The sequence below is a fragment of the Cervus canadensis genome, chromosome 10, assembly GCF_019320065.1.
Source record: "Cervus canadensis isolate Bull #8, Minnesota chromosome 10, ASM1932006v1, whole genome shotgun sequence".
In the NCBI taxonomy this organism is placed as follows: domain Eukaryota; kingdom Metazoa; phylum Chordata; class Mammalia; order Artiodactyla; family Cervidae; genus Cervus; species Cervus canadensis.
The window spans coordinates 79,653,878-79,670,583 of NC_057395.1; the positions used below are offsets into that span (position 1 = coordinate 79,653,878).

General features: G+C 47.9%; 1 protein-coding gene across 7 annotated transcripts in view; it reads right to left on the reverse strand.

Annotated features, from left to right (window-relative positions):
- The window catches only part of BCAS1 (brain enriched myelin associated protein 1), a 98,563-nt gene that overhangs the window by 26,313 nt on the left and 55,544 nt on the right, over nt 1-16,706 (reverse strand). For 4 of the 7 annotated variants that reach the window (XM_043479184.1, XM_043479183.1, XM_043479180.1 and 1 more), the window contains exons 7-8: nt 15,214-15,348; nt 7,924-8,100 (exon numbers count right to left, since the gene is read on the reverse strand). In XM_043479184.1, the coding sequence (XP_043335119.1) occupies nt 7,924-8,100; nt 15,214-15,348 (312 nt within the window). The remainder of the gene's footprint in view (nt 1-7,923; nt 8,101-15,213; nt 15,349-16,706) is intronic. The other 3 variants (XM_043479182.1, XM_043479181.1, XM_043479186.1) reach the window with 1 other exon arrangement.

Consider the following 16,706-nt stretch of genomic DNA (forward strand, 5'->3'; position numbering starts at 1 on the left):
GGCAGAGCTAAGTCTTATCTAGTCTGGGGGCTGGGGTCCGGCCACAGGGCAGCTCCTCCCAGCGCAGACGCCAGGACCTTCCTTTCCACGGGCGTCAGAGACGCTGCAAGGTCTCTGACGGGAAGAACAACTTGAACTATGCTGCAATGAGGCTTCAGGTGTCTACAGTCTTTTCCAGAAGTGAGGGGGTACGGGAGGAGCAGAAATAAAAATTTTAAGAAATGGGAAGAGAACTCATCCATGAAAGTCAGGACTCCGGGAGAGCCAGTGTCCTGCAGGGGAAGTATTGGGGAGGATGCCGGGGGTTGGAGAGCCCCTTAGCCAACCCAGCTCAGCTGCCCGAGAGCTGGGCGTGCCCTGGGGAGAAATGGGCTGCCCCGAGCAGCTGCTCCCGGAGCTGAGCTTCACACAGTTTTCTCCACCGCCTCTCGAGGGGCAGGGGAGAGGCGGCAGGCTCCGAGGACATCAGCAAGGCGTGGGTGAGTAGCGTGGACCTTCTCCTTGGTGGCTCTGGGGGCAGTGGGGGTGGTTTGTGAGTGATCACCAGGAGGAACACAGAGAGGCCTCAGCGGAGCCATGATCTCTTTCTTAGAGTCCCAGAAGTATCTGAACGGGGTGAGTAGGCGTGTGGATTCACCTGCTTCAGTGGTGGAACGGCTGGTGTTACGGTGAGATGTGTGAAGCACAGCGCTTGCACAGAGTATGTGCTCATGAATGGACGGGCTTTTTGCGGATGCTGGGAAGCGGCTTCATCTAGGCCTATTTGAGCTACTTAAAGGCTTTTCTTAGGGAATCCCCCTGCTGTTGATGGGAATGTACCCTGGTGCAGCCCCTATGGAAACAGTGTGGAGCTTCCTCAAAAACTAAAAACAGGGTTGTTATATGACCCAGGAATCTCGCTTCCGGGCATATATGCAGACAAAATTCTAATTCAAAAAGATACATGCACCCTATATTCACAGAAGCACTATTCACAATAGTCAAGACAGGGAAGAGATCTAAATGTCCATCAACAGATGAACGGATAAAGACGATGTAGTACACACACACTGAAATGCTACTCAGTCATAAAAAGAATGAAACACTGCCGTCTGCAACAAGAGACGGACCTAGGGATTATCACACTAAGTGAAATAAGTCAGACAGAGATAAACATCATGTGATATCACTTATTGTGGGATCTAAAATATGACACAAACGAACTTATCAATGAAACAGAAACAGCCTCACAGACACAGAGAGAGACCTGTGGTGGCCAAGAGGGAGCAGGGGTGGGCGGGACGGATAAGAAGTTTGGGACTGGCAGATGGACACTATTACACAGAGAACAGAGAAACAATGAGGTCCTACTCAATAGCTCAGGGGACTATATTCTAGATCCTGTGATACACTGTAATGGAAAAGAATATGATAAAGAATGTATAACATGAAAGTGAAAATGTTGGTCGCTCAGCTGCGTCCAACCCCTTGCAACCCCGTCGACTGTAGCCCACCAGGCTCCTCTGTCCATGGAATTCGCCAGGCAAGAACACGAAGGTGGGTAGCCATTCCCTTCTCCAGGGGATCTTTCTGACCCAGGGATTGAACCTGGGTCTTCCACATTGTAGGCAGACTCTTTACCGTCTCAGCCACCAAGGACACATGTCTAATTGAGCCACTTTGCTGTTTAGCAGAAATTAGCTTCAATAAAATACATTGTAAAAAACTTTTCTTGATTAATATCATGTTGCTTTTAAAATTCCCTTATATCTGGCCCAGACACATGGTTGCTCCTGAATCCTTGGGAGAGACATTTCTAACACTGCTCTTGGGTTATATTAGGTTCCAGCATTGGAATGGGTAACAGGATGGCGTGACTCTTAAAATATGTGACGACTTGCTTCCATCAGAACAGTGGCACATTGAACTTCATTAAACAAAAAGTCCAGGACATCCTAACCTCAGCCCATTGTGCCAGTATTTTGAGATCCTTATTGCTTATATTTTGGATTGCATTAATGAGCCCACCCAGATCATAAACTTGATCAATGTGCTTCACAGTTTATTGACCAAGTTACAAATAAAAACTCTGAATAAACAGGCCTGAGGCCAGATTCCAGACACCGATCGAAAGACAGCTTCTTGCATGTGGTTTTGATCCTCTAGTAAACATTCTTTGTTGGCCTGCTTCTCCCCATCTTGTGAACATGCCTCAGATGCAACTCTACAAAACTGAAGAAAAACAGTAATACTAACAAAGATAATAATAAAACCCCACATTATTGGGCTATGTGTCAGGCAGCAGGCTAATATATATATTTTTGCATTAGTATTCCATGTCAGTTTGCAAAATGGAAGCAGACCCCCTGTAACTTCTAGGCCTCTGTTCCAATACCTATTAAACTTTAGCTTTTATTCTAAAACCATGCCTCCCTTTGAAGTTTGAGGTGTGTCTCTAATTTTCCTTCAAAGCTGACATCCTGGAGCTCACATTTAATGTATATCTGTAACCAGCATGGTTTCCATGTTCAATACACAATGACAGACAAAGTCATCCAACAACTTCTGCTTTTTCTCCTCCTCTTTTCCACATGGCAAAAGCCTACGGGCTGAGGACCCAGCAGGACCAGATTCCAGTTCATGATTTCCACTGCCAGGGAGTATGCTCTGGTGGAGGAAGAGGAGAGACGACTAACTCTTCCACGTTGGGAATATGTGCGGGAAGGGGGTTCAGACAGGAAGGAGAATCGGAGGGCACCGCAACTCACTTCAAGGTGAGTGAAGACAGAATGACTCCAGAATGCAAGGTCCGTCTCAGCACACCAGAGCTGTCAAGTCCCTCAGTCGGAGGAACACGATCAGGCGTGGGGCTGGTGAGCAAACACCCCAAGCGTGGGACTCTCATCCAAACCTCAAAACCAGAAACACTTCCCTCCTTTTCAACCAACTGGACATCCGGCTGTTATCTAGTGAGTTTAAATGTTGTCCAGCTTCGTTAACAACGACAAAAACCCGGTTTTAAATCTAAAGGATCTGGTTTGGACATTTATATTGCTGAGCATAAGGATCTAAACAGCACATGTACTTATCATATAAGCTTGATTTACAAGAGCACCTCTCCTTTAAAGAGCCCCGCGGTCCTTAAAGGAACATTCCCTTAAAATGCTGTCACGCGGCAGCACTTAAGCCAGCAGACAGCCTGTTGCTACCGGGTCTTCCAGAAGCACCACCTGGATCACGTGGCGGATGTCCTGCGTTCACTGACTTCACGGTGGATCTTAAGGAAGACCTTTTCTATCAGGTCTGAATGCTTAAGGCCCGTCTTTCAAGTGCTTCCATAGTTATCCAGACCTAGGCCAGCCTTTTCTTGGTTTATTTATGTATTTTTTGGCTGCACCGTGCAGCAGGCGGGATCTTAGTTCCCGGACCAGGGATCAAACCCCTGCCCCCGGCACTGGGAGTGTGGAGTCTTAGCCACTGGACCACTGAGGAAGCCCCTAGGCTGGGCTTTCTGAACCAGATCCCAGTGGATTCTGGGACTCTGGTTTTGAAACAAATAACCCATGTGAGTCAGAGGAATGTTTAAGTTCTCTTAGTCTACTTGGACCCACCCTGGCTGCCCCCTTGTCTAAACACCGGCAGCATTTGTAACCTGCACTCCACAGGTTAATATTAGATTCCACACTTGCCTATTTGGGAATGAAGCTATCACTCATCAAATGCCAGTCACTTTGTATCCATTTTCCAACTCCTCCCCCAGATCATGAAAGGTAGGTATCACTTCCTATTTTCAGAGCTGAGGAAAGGGAGGCTTAGAGGGTTTATATTCTTTGCTCACATTCAAATAGACAGTCCCTGTCAGAGCTGAGATTTGATTGTGTCTCTTTGGCTTCAGAGCTCACACTGTTTTTCTACTTCATCATTTGTCTCCCCCAAAGGAAAGTAGGAAAAGAGCCATTTTGAAGATACTCCAAATAAATGCATCCTTTACCAACCGCGTGCAGGCCCGCGCACACACAGGCGTGCGTGTATTAATACATAGGCTGTCCCTCCGAGTGGATTTCAAGTCTTTCGATGGCAGCAGATGAGCCTGACCTTCCCTTTGCACCTCGTGAGCTGGGGGCTCCAGAAGCCGCACTTGGATGTTTAGACGGTAACCAGCGATGTCGTACCGGGAGAAATGAGAGGAGCATTGTTCCCGGAGCACTCACTCTGTCTCAGACGCTCTCCATGTAAGTGACGATTCTCAGCACAACGCCGTGAGACAGACACAGTCCCTACAGTACAGACAATAAATGCTCCGAGGGGTCAAATAATTTGCCTAAAGTTACAGAACCCCATCTTTCTGATTCTGGCTGTTATGCCAACTTGCCATCCCCAAGGTTTTTTAATATCAGCTATTGCAATCTTTTCACTCAACAAATGAGGAAAAAGAAACCCAGAGTAAATAACTTTTGCGAGCACAAAAAGTCACAGAGCAAACAGTATCCCAACTACTCTGAAAGGGTGCAGTTAGTCCACATAACTGGACTTAAACATCTTTTTGGCAAGCACAACAAAATGTGCAATTAATTTCCTCAAAGGTTATTTTTGTTTATAATAAGAACTACTTTAGCAATCAAGACTATAAATCAAAATAATGTATAATTTCATACTGACAGCCTGTAGGGGAAAATTTCATTTCTGATGTTCCTAATTGCAGACTTAGAGACTTCGAAATTTGTTTATTTAAAAGCTTCTCAATTAAAAGAAAGCAAGCTTAGAGTTACTGGAAATATCAGAATTTTCTAGTGTTTCTCTTTGTTCTCGAAAATTTTACAAGAATGGTTTTATAACCAAATCTTATTCTAATTTTAAACAGACAAAGACTGCCATTTTGTTTCCTACAAGAAATAAGCTCCTCCAAGAGAATGGAAGCTACTAGAGGGCAGCAAGCTGTTCGCTGATATTTTTTCAATGCCTAGGACCTGCACACACACACGCACACACACACACACACACACACACACGCACACAAACACACATTAAAAACAACTTAGCACAAAGAGAGTGATTAAAACGGCTGTTGGATGAGTGAACACCCCCATCACTTCCATACAGATCTGTTTTCTCTGCATGCAAGAAGGAAAGACAAGATTAGAGGTGATTTGGTTTTTAGTTTCTCTTAACTTCACTGTTTGTATGACCTACTAAAGAAAGAAAGCAGCTGCCGGGGAAAAACCAGTGAGACTGAAATAATGAGCACATGAGTGCCAAGGGGTCCTGACTTATTTTCAATGGGAAGAGCCGCAATTTCAAAGAGGAACCGACCACCTCTCATAGATGCCAAAGATCAGGAAAGATAGAGCATGGGAGGTTTTCACGTTTAGAAGCTTGCCCAGACTGGCTGGCACAGAGATGCCAGGGTGGGCCTGACCCACGCCGCAACCCTCCGCGCACGTGGGCGAGACGCGGGCTCCTCGGCTGCTGCCGTGTGAGCCGCAGGGTCGGGGTTTCACCCACGTCCCTTAGTCCTCACTCACTTCCATGTCGCGGGACTCTTGCATTTCACAGGCGAGGAAACCGAGGCTCATGGAGGTGGGCCGGGGCTCGGAGTCTGATGTGACTGCAGATTTTAACCCGTACGTCGGTGCTCCTCAAACTTCCACTGTTCGCCAGCCTCCCGCGTGGTCTCGGCCCCATTGTACACACCCTCCGTGGGGCTTCCCTTGTGGCTCAGCGGTAAAGAAGCTGCCTGCCAGTGCCAGAGACGCAGGTCCGATCCTAGGGCCGGGAAGGCCCCCTGGGGAAGGAAATGGCAACCCACCCCAGTATTCTTGCCTGGAGAACCCCGTGGTCAGAGGAGCCTGGGGTCCTCTGGGGTCTCAGAGTCGGACACGACTGAGCGACTGAACGACAATGCACCGTCTGCGGCAGCCGTGGCCGAGAGGCTCCCATCTCCCTGCGGGCAGGGCAGCTTCTGAGGGTCCCGACTTCAGTGCCCACGACCTCTGCGCTCCCCCCGCTGCTCCTCGGCAGTGACTGAGCGCAGAGTTCTGGCGATCCCGACACAGGACGCCCCGAGTGAGCTCTGCTTGGGCCCCGCTCAGCAGCGCCCTCATCCCGAGGCCTTTCGGCGCGCTCCTCCCGGGCCCTGCAGCCTCTGCCCTCCCATTCCTCCCCACGCCCTTTCTCCTCCACAGCGGTTTTCCTCCAACAGACATTCTACACATCAGCTCTGTCTTCACGTCAGCCTCCTGGGGGGACCCCAATCTACCACTGTTTACTCAGCATTGTTACTGCTCAGTCGCTAAGTCACGTCCAACTCCTGCAACCCCACGGACTGCAGCACGCCAGGCTTCCCTGTCCTTCACCATCTCCCGGAGTTTGCTCAGACTCATGTCCATCAAGTCAGTGATGCCATCCAACCGTCTCATCCTCTGTCGTCCCCTTCTCCTGCCCTCAATCTTTCCCAGTATCAGGGTTTTTCTTTCCAAAGAGTTGGCTCTTCCCATCAGGTGGCCAAAGTATTGGAGCTTCAGCATCAGTCCTTCCAATGAATATTCAGGACTGATTTCCTTATTAGCATTAGTACCATTAACTATATAACTCTTTCCCTGGATAACTTTTTTTTCCAGCTGCAGCCCGTGGCATGAGGGATCCTTGTTCCCTGAGCAGGGATTAACCCCTCACCCCCTGCTTTGGAAGTACAGAGTCTTAACCACCGGACGCCAGGGAGGTCCCCCTCCTTGGATCACTTTTTTAAACTAAATACATATAACTTCACCTTGAGCAAAATATATGTTAAGTCTTGAGCTTATTTAATGTGCTAGTTTTATTTTTCTTAATATATTTTGAATAATACATACAATTATTGAAGTAAAAATGTTTGAATATGAGCCACTTAAATCTATCCCTTGCCACCAGTATATGGATGTAACTTGCTTGGAAACTGTTCCCTTCATTATAGTGCTGATAAAATATTTTGTTAAAGAAAAAAGAGAGAGAGAAATCAATGAGAAAGGAGAATTAGGACGGATCTGCCAAGTGACATCGCTCAAAGTTTTTGTTAAGTATCAGTGCTTGTGTTCTGGGAAGAACCCAGAAGAGAGATTTCTGGGTACAATGGAAAACAAACAGCAAAAGGTTTCAGAAATCCCGCGGGATTCTGGACAAGAGAAGAAACCGAACACCCAGCGGCATCCGTACTCACCGCCTTCCTGGCACCGTGCCCCAAGACGCAGGGATGTGCCATTGGACTTGCTCAATGGGCGATTCCAGCTCTATTTCACAGTCCCCCTCCCCTGACCTCTTGCTCAACTTCGGCCACATTTAAAGCAGGCAAGAGCTCTGGACACGTGTGGCAGCTGAGGTTTGCTCAGCAGGAGGATCACGGAATAGCTCTCAGCGCCAGTCAGCGCGCCCACCTCGCTTCCTCGCTCGGCACCTCCACTCTACAGGGAGAACGCAGACAGCAGTTTGCGAGTTCCCCTCGCCGGGCACGCTGTGTGCCGGCCCTGGTGGGGAACTGGTTGACGGCTGTGTTCTCCAACGGGAGAGCGAGGTCTCGGGCTGCTGCCGGCCGAGCCTCTGCGGCTCGGGGAGGAAGAACGGAGCGTCGCGAGGCGGTCCACGGTGCCAGGGCGGGAAGAAACCCGAGGACCCCCCGCGCTAGAAAGAAGGCGACTCACGGAAGACCATGGCCCTCTGTCCCGAACTGGAGTAATTCCAAGAAGTAAAATTCTATGTGTTCATTTCCTTTTCTTTCCCACAAAACACATGCTTGCAACACGACATTGCATTTTTCTCATGGAGTGAGTTACAAGTCTTCAGCTCAGTGGTGAGTTGAGTCAGTTTGAACAAGAAACTCCATGCATCATTGAATTCCGTGGCTAGCCAACCAGAAGCCATCTCTGCAGTCATCCCGGCCCCAGGGGCTCCCCTAATCTGGAGACTAGGACTTACCTTTTTCCAGAACAGTTTGCCCAGAGGCAGAGAGCTGGGGCCCCCTTTTTCCTTCGCACCCTCCTTCGCTGTTTCAGCGGATGCAGAATTCTTGGCGGCCCCCTGGGGCTCCTGGAGCGGAACGTTGGCTTTGTCTGACTTGAGGTTGGCTGAAGGGGCGGGTGACTTTTCCTCGCCCTATAAAAGTTACAAAAAATGTTAATCATCGCAGGATTTCAAAAGCGAAAGAACTCTTTTTTACAAACGTGGGCTGAGGCTATGCATGTTAAGTTTCCCCTTTCACAACTTTCTGTATTTTCCAAATATTCTACGTGGTTGTGGATTTGTGTTAAAATCTTGGGAAAAGTTCAGATATTTCTCTTTTGCAAAAAATATAGAACCATTATGTATCATATTTATGTAAGTAACACATTAGGGCTCAAGGTGACGGAAAGGAGCGCTTGGCTGTTAGAATGTTAGTCTGAGCTGAGTCCATGGGTCTTCTTTGGACTGTGGTCTCCGCAAAAAAAAAGTTCTGAAAGTGCATCTGCAACACACTCGTGTTTGTTTATGAGATAAAGATGTATTGTCTTACTGATCCAAAATCTGAAATGAAAGATGGGTTCTAATACATCTGCTTTTGAAGAGAAGTGCTCACGTTCGGCTCTCACTCTGCTTGAGAGGTCACTGCAGGCAGCGGCCCCAACCTCGCTGGCCCCAAGGACTGGTTCGCGGAAGACAATTTTCCCGCAGACCGGGGTTGGGGGCAAGGTTTCGGGATGGTTCAGGTGCATTACGTTTACTCTGCGCTTCATTTCTATTGTTATTATATTGTGATATGCCATGAAATAATTTCGCAACTTGCTTGCTACTCACTCATGGGTTTTGACATGTCTGCGAGCAACTGATCTGTTGGGTCGCTGTGCGGTCGGACCTCCCTGCTGAGGGTCACGGGTGTCTGCAGCGGCTCCGCTGGCTCAGCTCCCGGGCTCAGCCCCTGCTCAGGCCGTCGGGCATGAGGCTCTCTCTCATAAGGAGCACCCCACCCAGACCCTCGCGGGCCCAGTTCGCAGCAGGGCTCTAGCTTCCATGAGAGTCTGGTGCCGCTGCTGACCTGGTAAGAGGCAGAGCTCAGGCAGCCGTGCGGGCGCCGGGAGTCGCTGTAAGTACAGATGAAGCTTCACTTGCCTACCGCCGCTCACCTCCTGCTGTGTGGCCTGGTTCTTAGCAGGCCACGGCCGGGTCCCGGCCCTCGGCCTGGCGGCTAGGGACCCCTGACTACAGTCATCTGTAGTCTACAGACATCTAAAGATCTGACATCTGTAGGGTTTGTGTAAGGCACTCGGGACAAAGGTTTGGGTCTGAGGAGCCATCACAAGCCCCATTTCTCCACTTGTAGACGCAGCCTCCTCCTCTAAAGTAGATGCCAGTGGGTGGATGGTAACTGACAGGGAACCGCAAACGCCACTAGTTCAGGGCCTGGGCCTCCCCCCTCCCCACAGTCTCCCCACCCCTCCTCCTTCTCTCCCCTCTCTGAGCAGCCAGACCGCCGTGCAGCGTGGGGCCATCTGCCCTCCTCGGCGACTGGGCTGTTACTTCCATGCTCTCACGGGGCAGGGGAAGAGCTGGGAGGCTTACAGTCTCTGTATCTCGACACAAGTGAGCACCGGGTGAAAAATTCTAACGCTGGGCTCGCCTGGCCTAACCTCGTCATCGTACGCGTCTTCATTTTAACGCTCCTTGGTCCAGGGGCTCATGACACAACCCTTTAAATCCCCAGGGATGTCAGATCTATGATTACATTTTCTGATTAAAAGGAAAAAAAAGTCTGAGAGTAAAAACACAGTGTGGAAACATTCAAAGCTTTCAGAGTATTTCTGATGTTGGAAAGAGTCTTAGAGACCATCCAGCCCCATGCCTGAATTTTCATGAAGCGGGAAACCGAGGCCTGTGACCCGCCTGACTAGCCAGGGGCACAGTCTGGCCTTAGATCGGACTTTCCTCTCTGACCTGGCGCTCTCCCCACACGGCACAGTACCTCTCCGAAGAAAGTTCACAAATCACTGAACTTCACTGTCAGACGCAAGACCCAATATCTTCTGTACTGACTTTTTTTGATACTAAAAGGGAGTCATTTACGGAGCCGATTCTACATTTGAATCAGGAGCTAAAGGGCCAATGTATAGAAATGACTTTTGTGACAGGTGATCCTGGGATAATCCCAGTTCCATTTAAGAGTGTATAAAACCGCATAAAGCTAGGGTTTAAAATAACCTCTGCCTTGTATCAACAATGCGATCAAACTGGCTGGGCTCAGGCAGTTCTGCATTTATGTATGTTCCAAACAGTCTGGGACACCTGGTGCTGTTTTAGATCTAAGTGGTAATTAAATTAACGAGGACTGGTTGAAGGGGAAGTGCCCTCCACCAACTAGCTTGCTGTCTTTTTCAGAAAATAGGAGGGAGGTATTATGATGTATGCATTTACTTGTGAAAAATGTGATCAACCCGCCTTCTCTGACCTGTGACAGATACTGAGTCCTGGGGTGATGTGTTGTCATGAAGAGAGAGAGACACCAAACAAGTAATTCCACAGGTGAACATAAAATTTCAACTATGATAAGTGCTACAGGGTAGAGGGAAGGATTTGGTGCTAAAAAAAAAAAAAAAAAAGGAGGGGGTTGCTAAACTAGATCTACCATGACAGACGAGATCGGGCGCGTTCAGGGTGGTGTGGCCGTAGACTAGATCTACCACGACAGTCAGGAAAGCTTGACCGAGGAAAGGATGCTGTGCTGTGATCTGAAGGGCGACTAGAAATTAACTGGGGGAGAGGGGAGGAGGCCCCTGGCAGAGGGAACGGCGTACGCCCAGAGCCCTCAGCCAGCACCAGAGGCCAGGACAGAAGCAGGAGCAGCAGGAGCGGCCAGGCACGGTCCCCACCATCAACTCCACTTCCCTCTCCCAGGAAAATCCCCATTTGCTCGAGGGGTCCGTTTTAGACCAAGAATCTGGGGTGAGGCGGGGCTGACCTCACCTCCATCTCTTTGCAAGCACTGTTGTTGGCTTAAGTAACTCATCAGTCCTGCTCACGTCACTACAGGACATGCTCCATCACTCAGTGGGTCCCACACTGTTTTGATTTAAATGCCGCTGCCTTGCTTCCTCTACTGAGAGGCCGTGTTACCTGCCCTTCACAGCTGCTCAGCCTGCTCAGTCAAAGCCGCATGGGAGCTACAAGAAAAAGCTTGGTCCTGGAGTTCCAGAATTCTACCAGGGCAGGTCCAGTTGCTAAGCCCACAAGACACCTCTGATTTGGCTGGTTTTGCGTCCTTCCCTCAGCCTCCTGTCTCCCTCAGCCCCTTGAAGAGGGGACTATGGTCCTAGGGACCTGGGCAAAGAGATGTCCAACTTTTAACTCTGATGTAACAGCGACAGACGGTACCGGTGCCCAGCACCATTCTAAGCCACTGAGTGTTGTAACGACAGGCTGGTGAGGAAGGCAGGAATGAGTGTGTCCACACTAGTGGTGAAGAAACCGCCTGCTGATGTGGGAGACACAGGAGACGCAGGTTCGACCCCTGAGTCGGGAAGATCCCCTGGAGAAGGAAATGGCAACCCACTCCAGTGTTCTTGCCTGGGAAATCCCATGGACAGAGGAGTCTGGTGGGCCACAGTCCATAGGGTTGCAAGAGTTGGACGTGACTAAGCAACAGAGCATGCACGCATGCATTATAGTCAGGGGAGTTTTGGCCCCAGGTGGATAAATAAGTCTCCTGTGATTGCACTGCTAAGGGGACAGAGCTGCCCTCTGAATCCAGGGCGGGTGACCCTCAAACCTGGGCCTTCAGTCCCACGCCTCCTGCATGGAGGCGGATTCCTCACCACTGAGCCACCAGGACAGTCCCACGCCTCCTGCATGGAGGCGGATTCCTCACCACTGAGCCACCAGGAAGCTCACACTGGATGTGCAGCGATGTAACTAACGTACTAACGTAACTGTTGGCTGTGCATGTCTCTGGCCAGACTGTGCGCTCTGAGAAGGTACGAGCTGTTATGTCTTAGTCACCGTTACATCCCTATATCCCATAGATCATGTGTGTGACTCAAAACGGGTATTGAATAAATACCAAATTAACTGATGACGGGGGTCACAGGGAGAGACCGGCGCAGCATCATGCCACGCCACGTTTCCGCCCATCCGCCCCCCCGTACCGCGCTGCGGAGTCACAGCTGCCATGAGTCACCCTCTCCCCGCCCACACACCTCCTCGCTTCGCAGAGAAGTGTCCCAAATGGTGTTCTGCCAGCATCAACCAAATTCACACTCTTTGTTTGTGTTACGGTGGAGACTACGCAAGTTCTATCCATGTTTTTTGGAGAAAATCTCCTGAGTAGGGTTGCCAGATTTAGAAAATAACAGTGAGACCCTGGGATGTCCTGTTAAATCTGAATTTCAGACCAACAAAGGATAATTTTTTTGCCTGAGGATGTCCCAAATATTGCCTGGGACATACTTATTTTTATAGTAAAAAATTAGTTGCCATTGACATGAAACTGAGTTGAACTGGGTACCTGTTACTTGTCTGACAACCTACCTGCGAAATTCTGACGTATTAGAATCGGAGGTTGCGTATCAGACCACCTTACCTTCCTCTGCAGTACGTTTTCATCTTCCTTCCACATTTGGGTGTGGAAGAGGGGAAGTGTTAGTAAGAGGTAAACACTGAACCAAGAACCAGAAAACAACGAATGTGTGGCAGAAGCGTATGAATCCTGTGAGGTGGCTGCTGACGTTCTACTGTCTAACCGGCAGAGTAAGCACTGACCACACCAGAGCCAGGAAGGGAATGTTTCTGGGCGCAGCAAAGACTCTAAATCCACGTCCTTCGTGCGCACGGTCGTGTTCAGCGTCTGCAGGACGTGTAACAGTTTTATGCTGAAGCATCATGTGTGATTAAGCCAAGAGAAAAAAGATTCAGATTCAGCAAAGAAATGCTGACCTCCTTATTATTTATAGCAACAAACTTGTTCCACTGATTAACTCCAGGCTTCTCCATTCTTTTAAACTAAGAAAATCCTTTTTATAAGAAGGAAAATTGACCTATAAAGAAACGAACCTAGGAGTTAACCAGGATTGGTAGTCCTTATATTCTTTTACAGCAAAACTAGAAGGTAATGTTTTATCCTGAGTTTGCTTGTATGAGGTGTTCTTTTTGGTCCTGGCTCAGAATGAACTTGAGGAGGAGGAGTATTACACCTTCCCCAATCAGGCACCAAGGTTCACTGATAGACTCTGGCTAGTCTCCTGTTTTAATGGCACTATTTTCCTATCTTTTTGGGTGACTGAACAATCCACTGAGGAAAAGTCAAACACTTTCTGAGGCAGGAGGCCCACCAAACTGCCGTTAATGAGAGTAAAGAATGTCTGGGACTTGTCCCTTTAAATGACGTAAAACAACAGACAGAACGAGACTTGAGGCAAAACCTTCCGTCTGCGCTACAGAACCCCAGCAAGGATCACCACTTCTGCCTCACCCAGGAGTCCTGGAGTCCTCTCCTTTCCCCACAGGCAACGAGGGCAGGAAGTGAGATCCAGGGTTTGGGGAAGCCCTGGGAATACTGAATACTGAATACTTGGGTGGTCCATGTGTGGGGGGGGGAGGAGACTCCAGAACTTAGCAGGGCATGAAATGAATGTCATGAGACGGCGATCTGCCAGGGGGTGGTGGGCAGTCATATGTGTCTTAAACTTCCAAGGCTCCCTCCTCACAGAAGCTCCCTGTTTGGGAATTCAGCCAGATTCCTTTGCCCCAGTCTCTGACCCGTTCCGCGAGCAGTTACCAAATTGTCTACCGCGTACAGTAGTACCGCTTTTTAATCTCCCCTCCCCCACTGCAGTATCTCTCATCTGCCCCCTTCTCTTTTTACAGAACAAAATAACCCTGTCGGGAAATCGTAGGGTGGCTTCATAACATAGCTTGTTTATGCAAATATAGATTCAGCCAGGAGAGCTTTCTGTGGAGCTCTTATTTGCATACACAGTCCAGGGACTCTAATATCCAGCTGGGGACGTTTTTAAAACAAGCTCATTCAACTTCGTGGAGAATGGTGGACATTTTGAACAACTTTAGAAGCATGCTGACCCAAGTCAGGGGTCCTTTTAATTGACGGTTTTAGACAAATACTGGCATTTTCTTAGACACGAGAAGAATGAAATCTCCAAAACCGACTTCTCTGTCGTCTTCACTTCTCAAGAACGTGGAGACAGAGTTGGTTCTGCCTTCATTCATTGTTTGCTGTGCCTGGGATTCCACTTGGGTTCAGCATAAGTTTAGTTAATGCGGGAAGAGATGGCACAGAGCACGAGAAGAAAAAATCCTGAGGTTAGAAAAATGTTTCCCAAAGTGTAGAAAGCAGACCATTGGTGGGATGAGAGATGGCTTTGGGTTGAGCCAAGATGTGATATTAAATAATATTAAAACCGTGAAAATACTTATCCTTTTTCAATTCTCATCTTTGTAAGACAATTCAGGAGGAAATCTCAGTCTGGTTCTGGTAGAGAAATCTTTAACATTTCCCTACCATTGGCTAAGTGCCTTTTCATGAAGTTAGAAAGGCAAAAGATTCAGCGCTTAACATGAGCCAGGTAGCTAGAAGGTAATATATTCTTTACTGCTTATATAATGGTACCTTCTTCTTATGAAAAATGATTCTGCTTTTCCAAGTATGATATAATGTCAAGTTTCTTTTCAAGATAACTTTAAATAAGGAGTAAGTCAATTTCAATATAAAAATATCAAATAAATATGAAAGTCATTCAGTCATGTCCGACTCTTTGCAACCCCATGGACTATACAGTTCATGGAATTCTCCAGGCCAGAATACTGGAGTGGGTTGCTGTTCCCTTCTTCAGGGGATCTTCCCAACCCAGCCATTGAACCCAGGTCTCCCACACTGCAGGCAGATTCTTTCCCAGCTGAGCCACCAGGGAAGCCCCAAGTAAACAGGGGTATATCTCAAAAATGATGAGGGAGATATGCAAGCATTCAACATTTGGGAAACATTGGGTTAGAAGAAATAATCTTAGAACCCTGGTCCACACTAGTAATTTGAGATGTTTATAAATATGAGGACTTAAAAAAATCACTGAAAATTGTCTCACATAATATTTAATTTCCCTCTAATAAGCCCCACCACCCAAGGCTCTGTCTTCACTGAAGAGGAGCTGGGTGGACACACGATGTGCAGGTAAGCCACGGAATGAGGACCAGGGTTCTTTTTCGCCCCTCCTAGTTTAACGAGATACAGACCTTATTCCTAAAGAATTTTCTAAAGGCGAGTCCCAGCCTGGGGCTGTGCAGGTGCTTTTTCTTGGCGCCTTTAGCCTGGACCTCGGAGGTCTTCTGCCCGGCTTGTCCATCAGAGACACTTTCTCCCTTAGATGCCTTTCGGGCAACAGCAGTCACAGCTCAGAACTTTGTTTTTAAACAAAATCCATTTTTCTCTTTTGATTTTCAGTGCGGTAATCCTGGTTGCCAATAATCTACTTGATACATCACCCCCATCTCCTAATCACAAGACATCATCTGAACGCTTATCTTTGTCAAACTCTCAGAGATGATTTGTTAAAGAGCATTGTCACCATCTATTTTTGTTACACGGTGATTTTCAACATAGTAACCTATTTAAATGACCCAGATTAAGGCAACTCCATCTGCTAAAGACAATGACAAGATATTTAAGCTTTGTCTATAGGTCATGAAATAACCAGGTGAAAAAAATTTTTTAAATGAAGAACAGAATGCAGTCCCTACTGATGGCTTTAAATATCTAAATGCTATTGTCATGTGAAAAAGAAAAAAAATATATACCTGAAGATAAACAACTTATTTTTGCATCCTGGACTCAAGGCAAATCCTGTCACTGAGTGGCTTTCGTTCTCAAACTGATCTCCCCTTTTTTGGTATTAGAAACCTCAGGGGAGCAGCAGTACCCACAAAAGATTCAACTGATTTCAAGATGGGCAGATCCCCTGGGCAAAAGATGTTTCTAGAATGAGCCAGTCCTCCGAGCCAAAATGAGACGAAATTGGGACTAAAATAGCCCAGTTACAATCATTCAGAACTGCTGACTCAAGTCACAAGTGCCGGGAGATTTTGAGTGTGCTAAAAATTGCCCAGGGCCAAATGAGAAGATGGACAAAAGTTTCAAAGGCATGAATCTAAGAACTTCAGTAGAAAACATGTCCAGGGGGCAAGCCTGAGAACCAGGTTGGAAGGTCTGTTTGTGGGTGTCACAGGCACCCTACATTCACAAAACCCTCTTTTGAGATCCAGCTGCCTCAGTAATGAACCCACCCCTCTCTGGGCAGAACCATGAGATTTTATCACTTAGGTACTTTCTGCTGGGACCACATTCTAGGTGAGGCAGGAGCAGCGGATGAGAGGGAGGGCACCAGGTCACTCGGAAAGCCACACATCACACCCACACACCCACTGTTTTCAAACAACGCAAGACGCAGACCCAAAGAGAAACTCGTGGACCCAACCATTCACTGAACTTGACCCTAGCGGCCTTGTAGCAAATAAATAACTTTATAGGGAAATGCATGTAGATGCCTCAGATATATCTTTTTTTTTTCAATGGAAGAAGAAAATTCTAAAGGAACCAATCAACACAAGGCAAATGTAATCCTGGTGTTCAATCTGTCCTGCAGGGATTAGGGAAATAGGAATCACCTACATTTGAATAGAGCTCCCTGGGTTTACCAGGCATGGTCACACCTTCATTCTGGGGGTGGGGA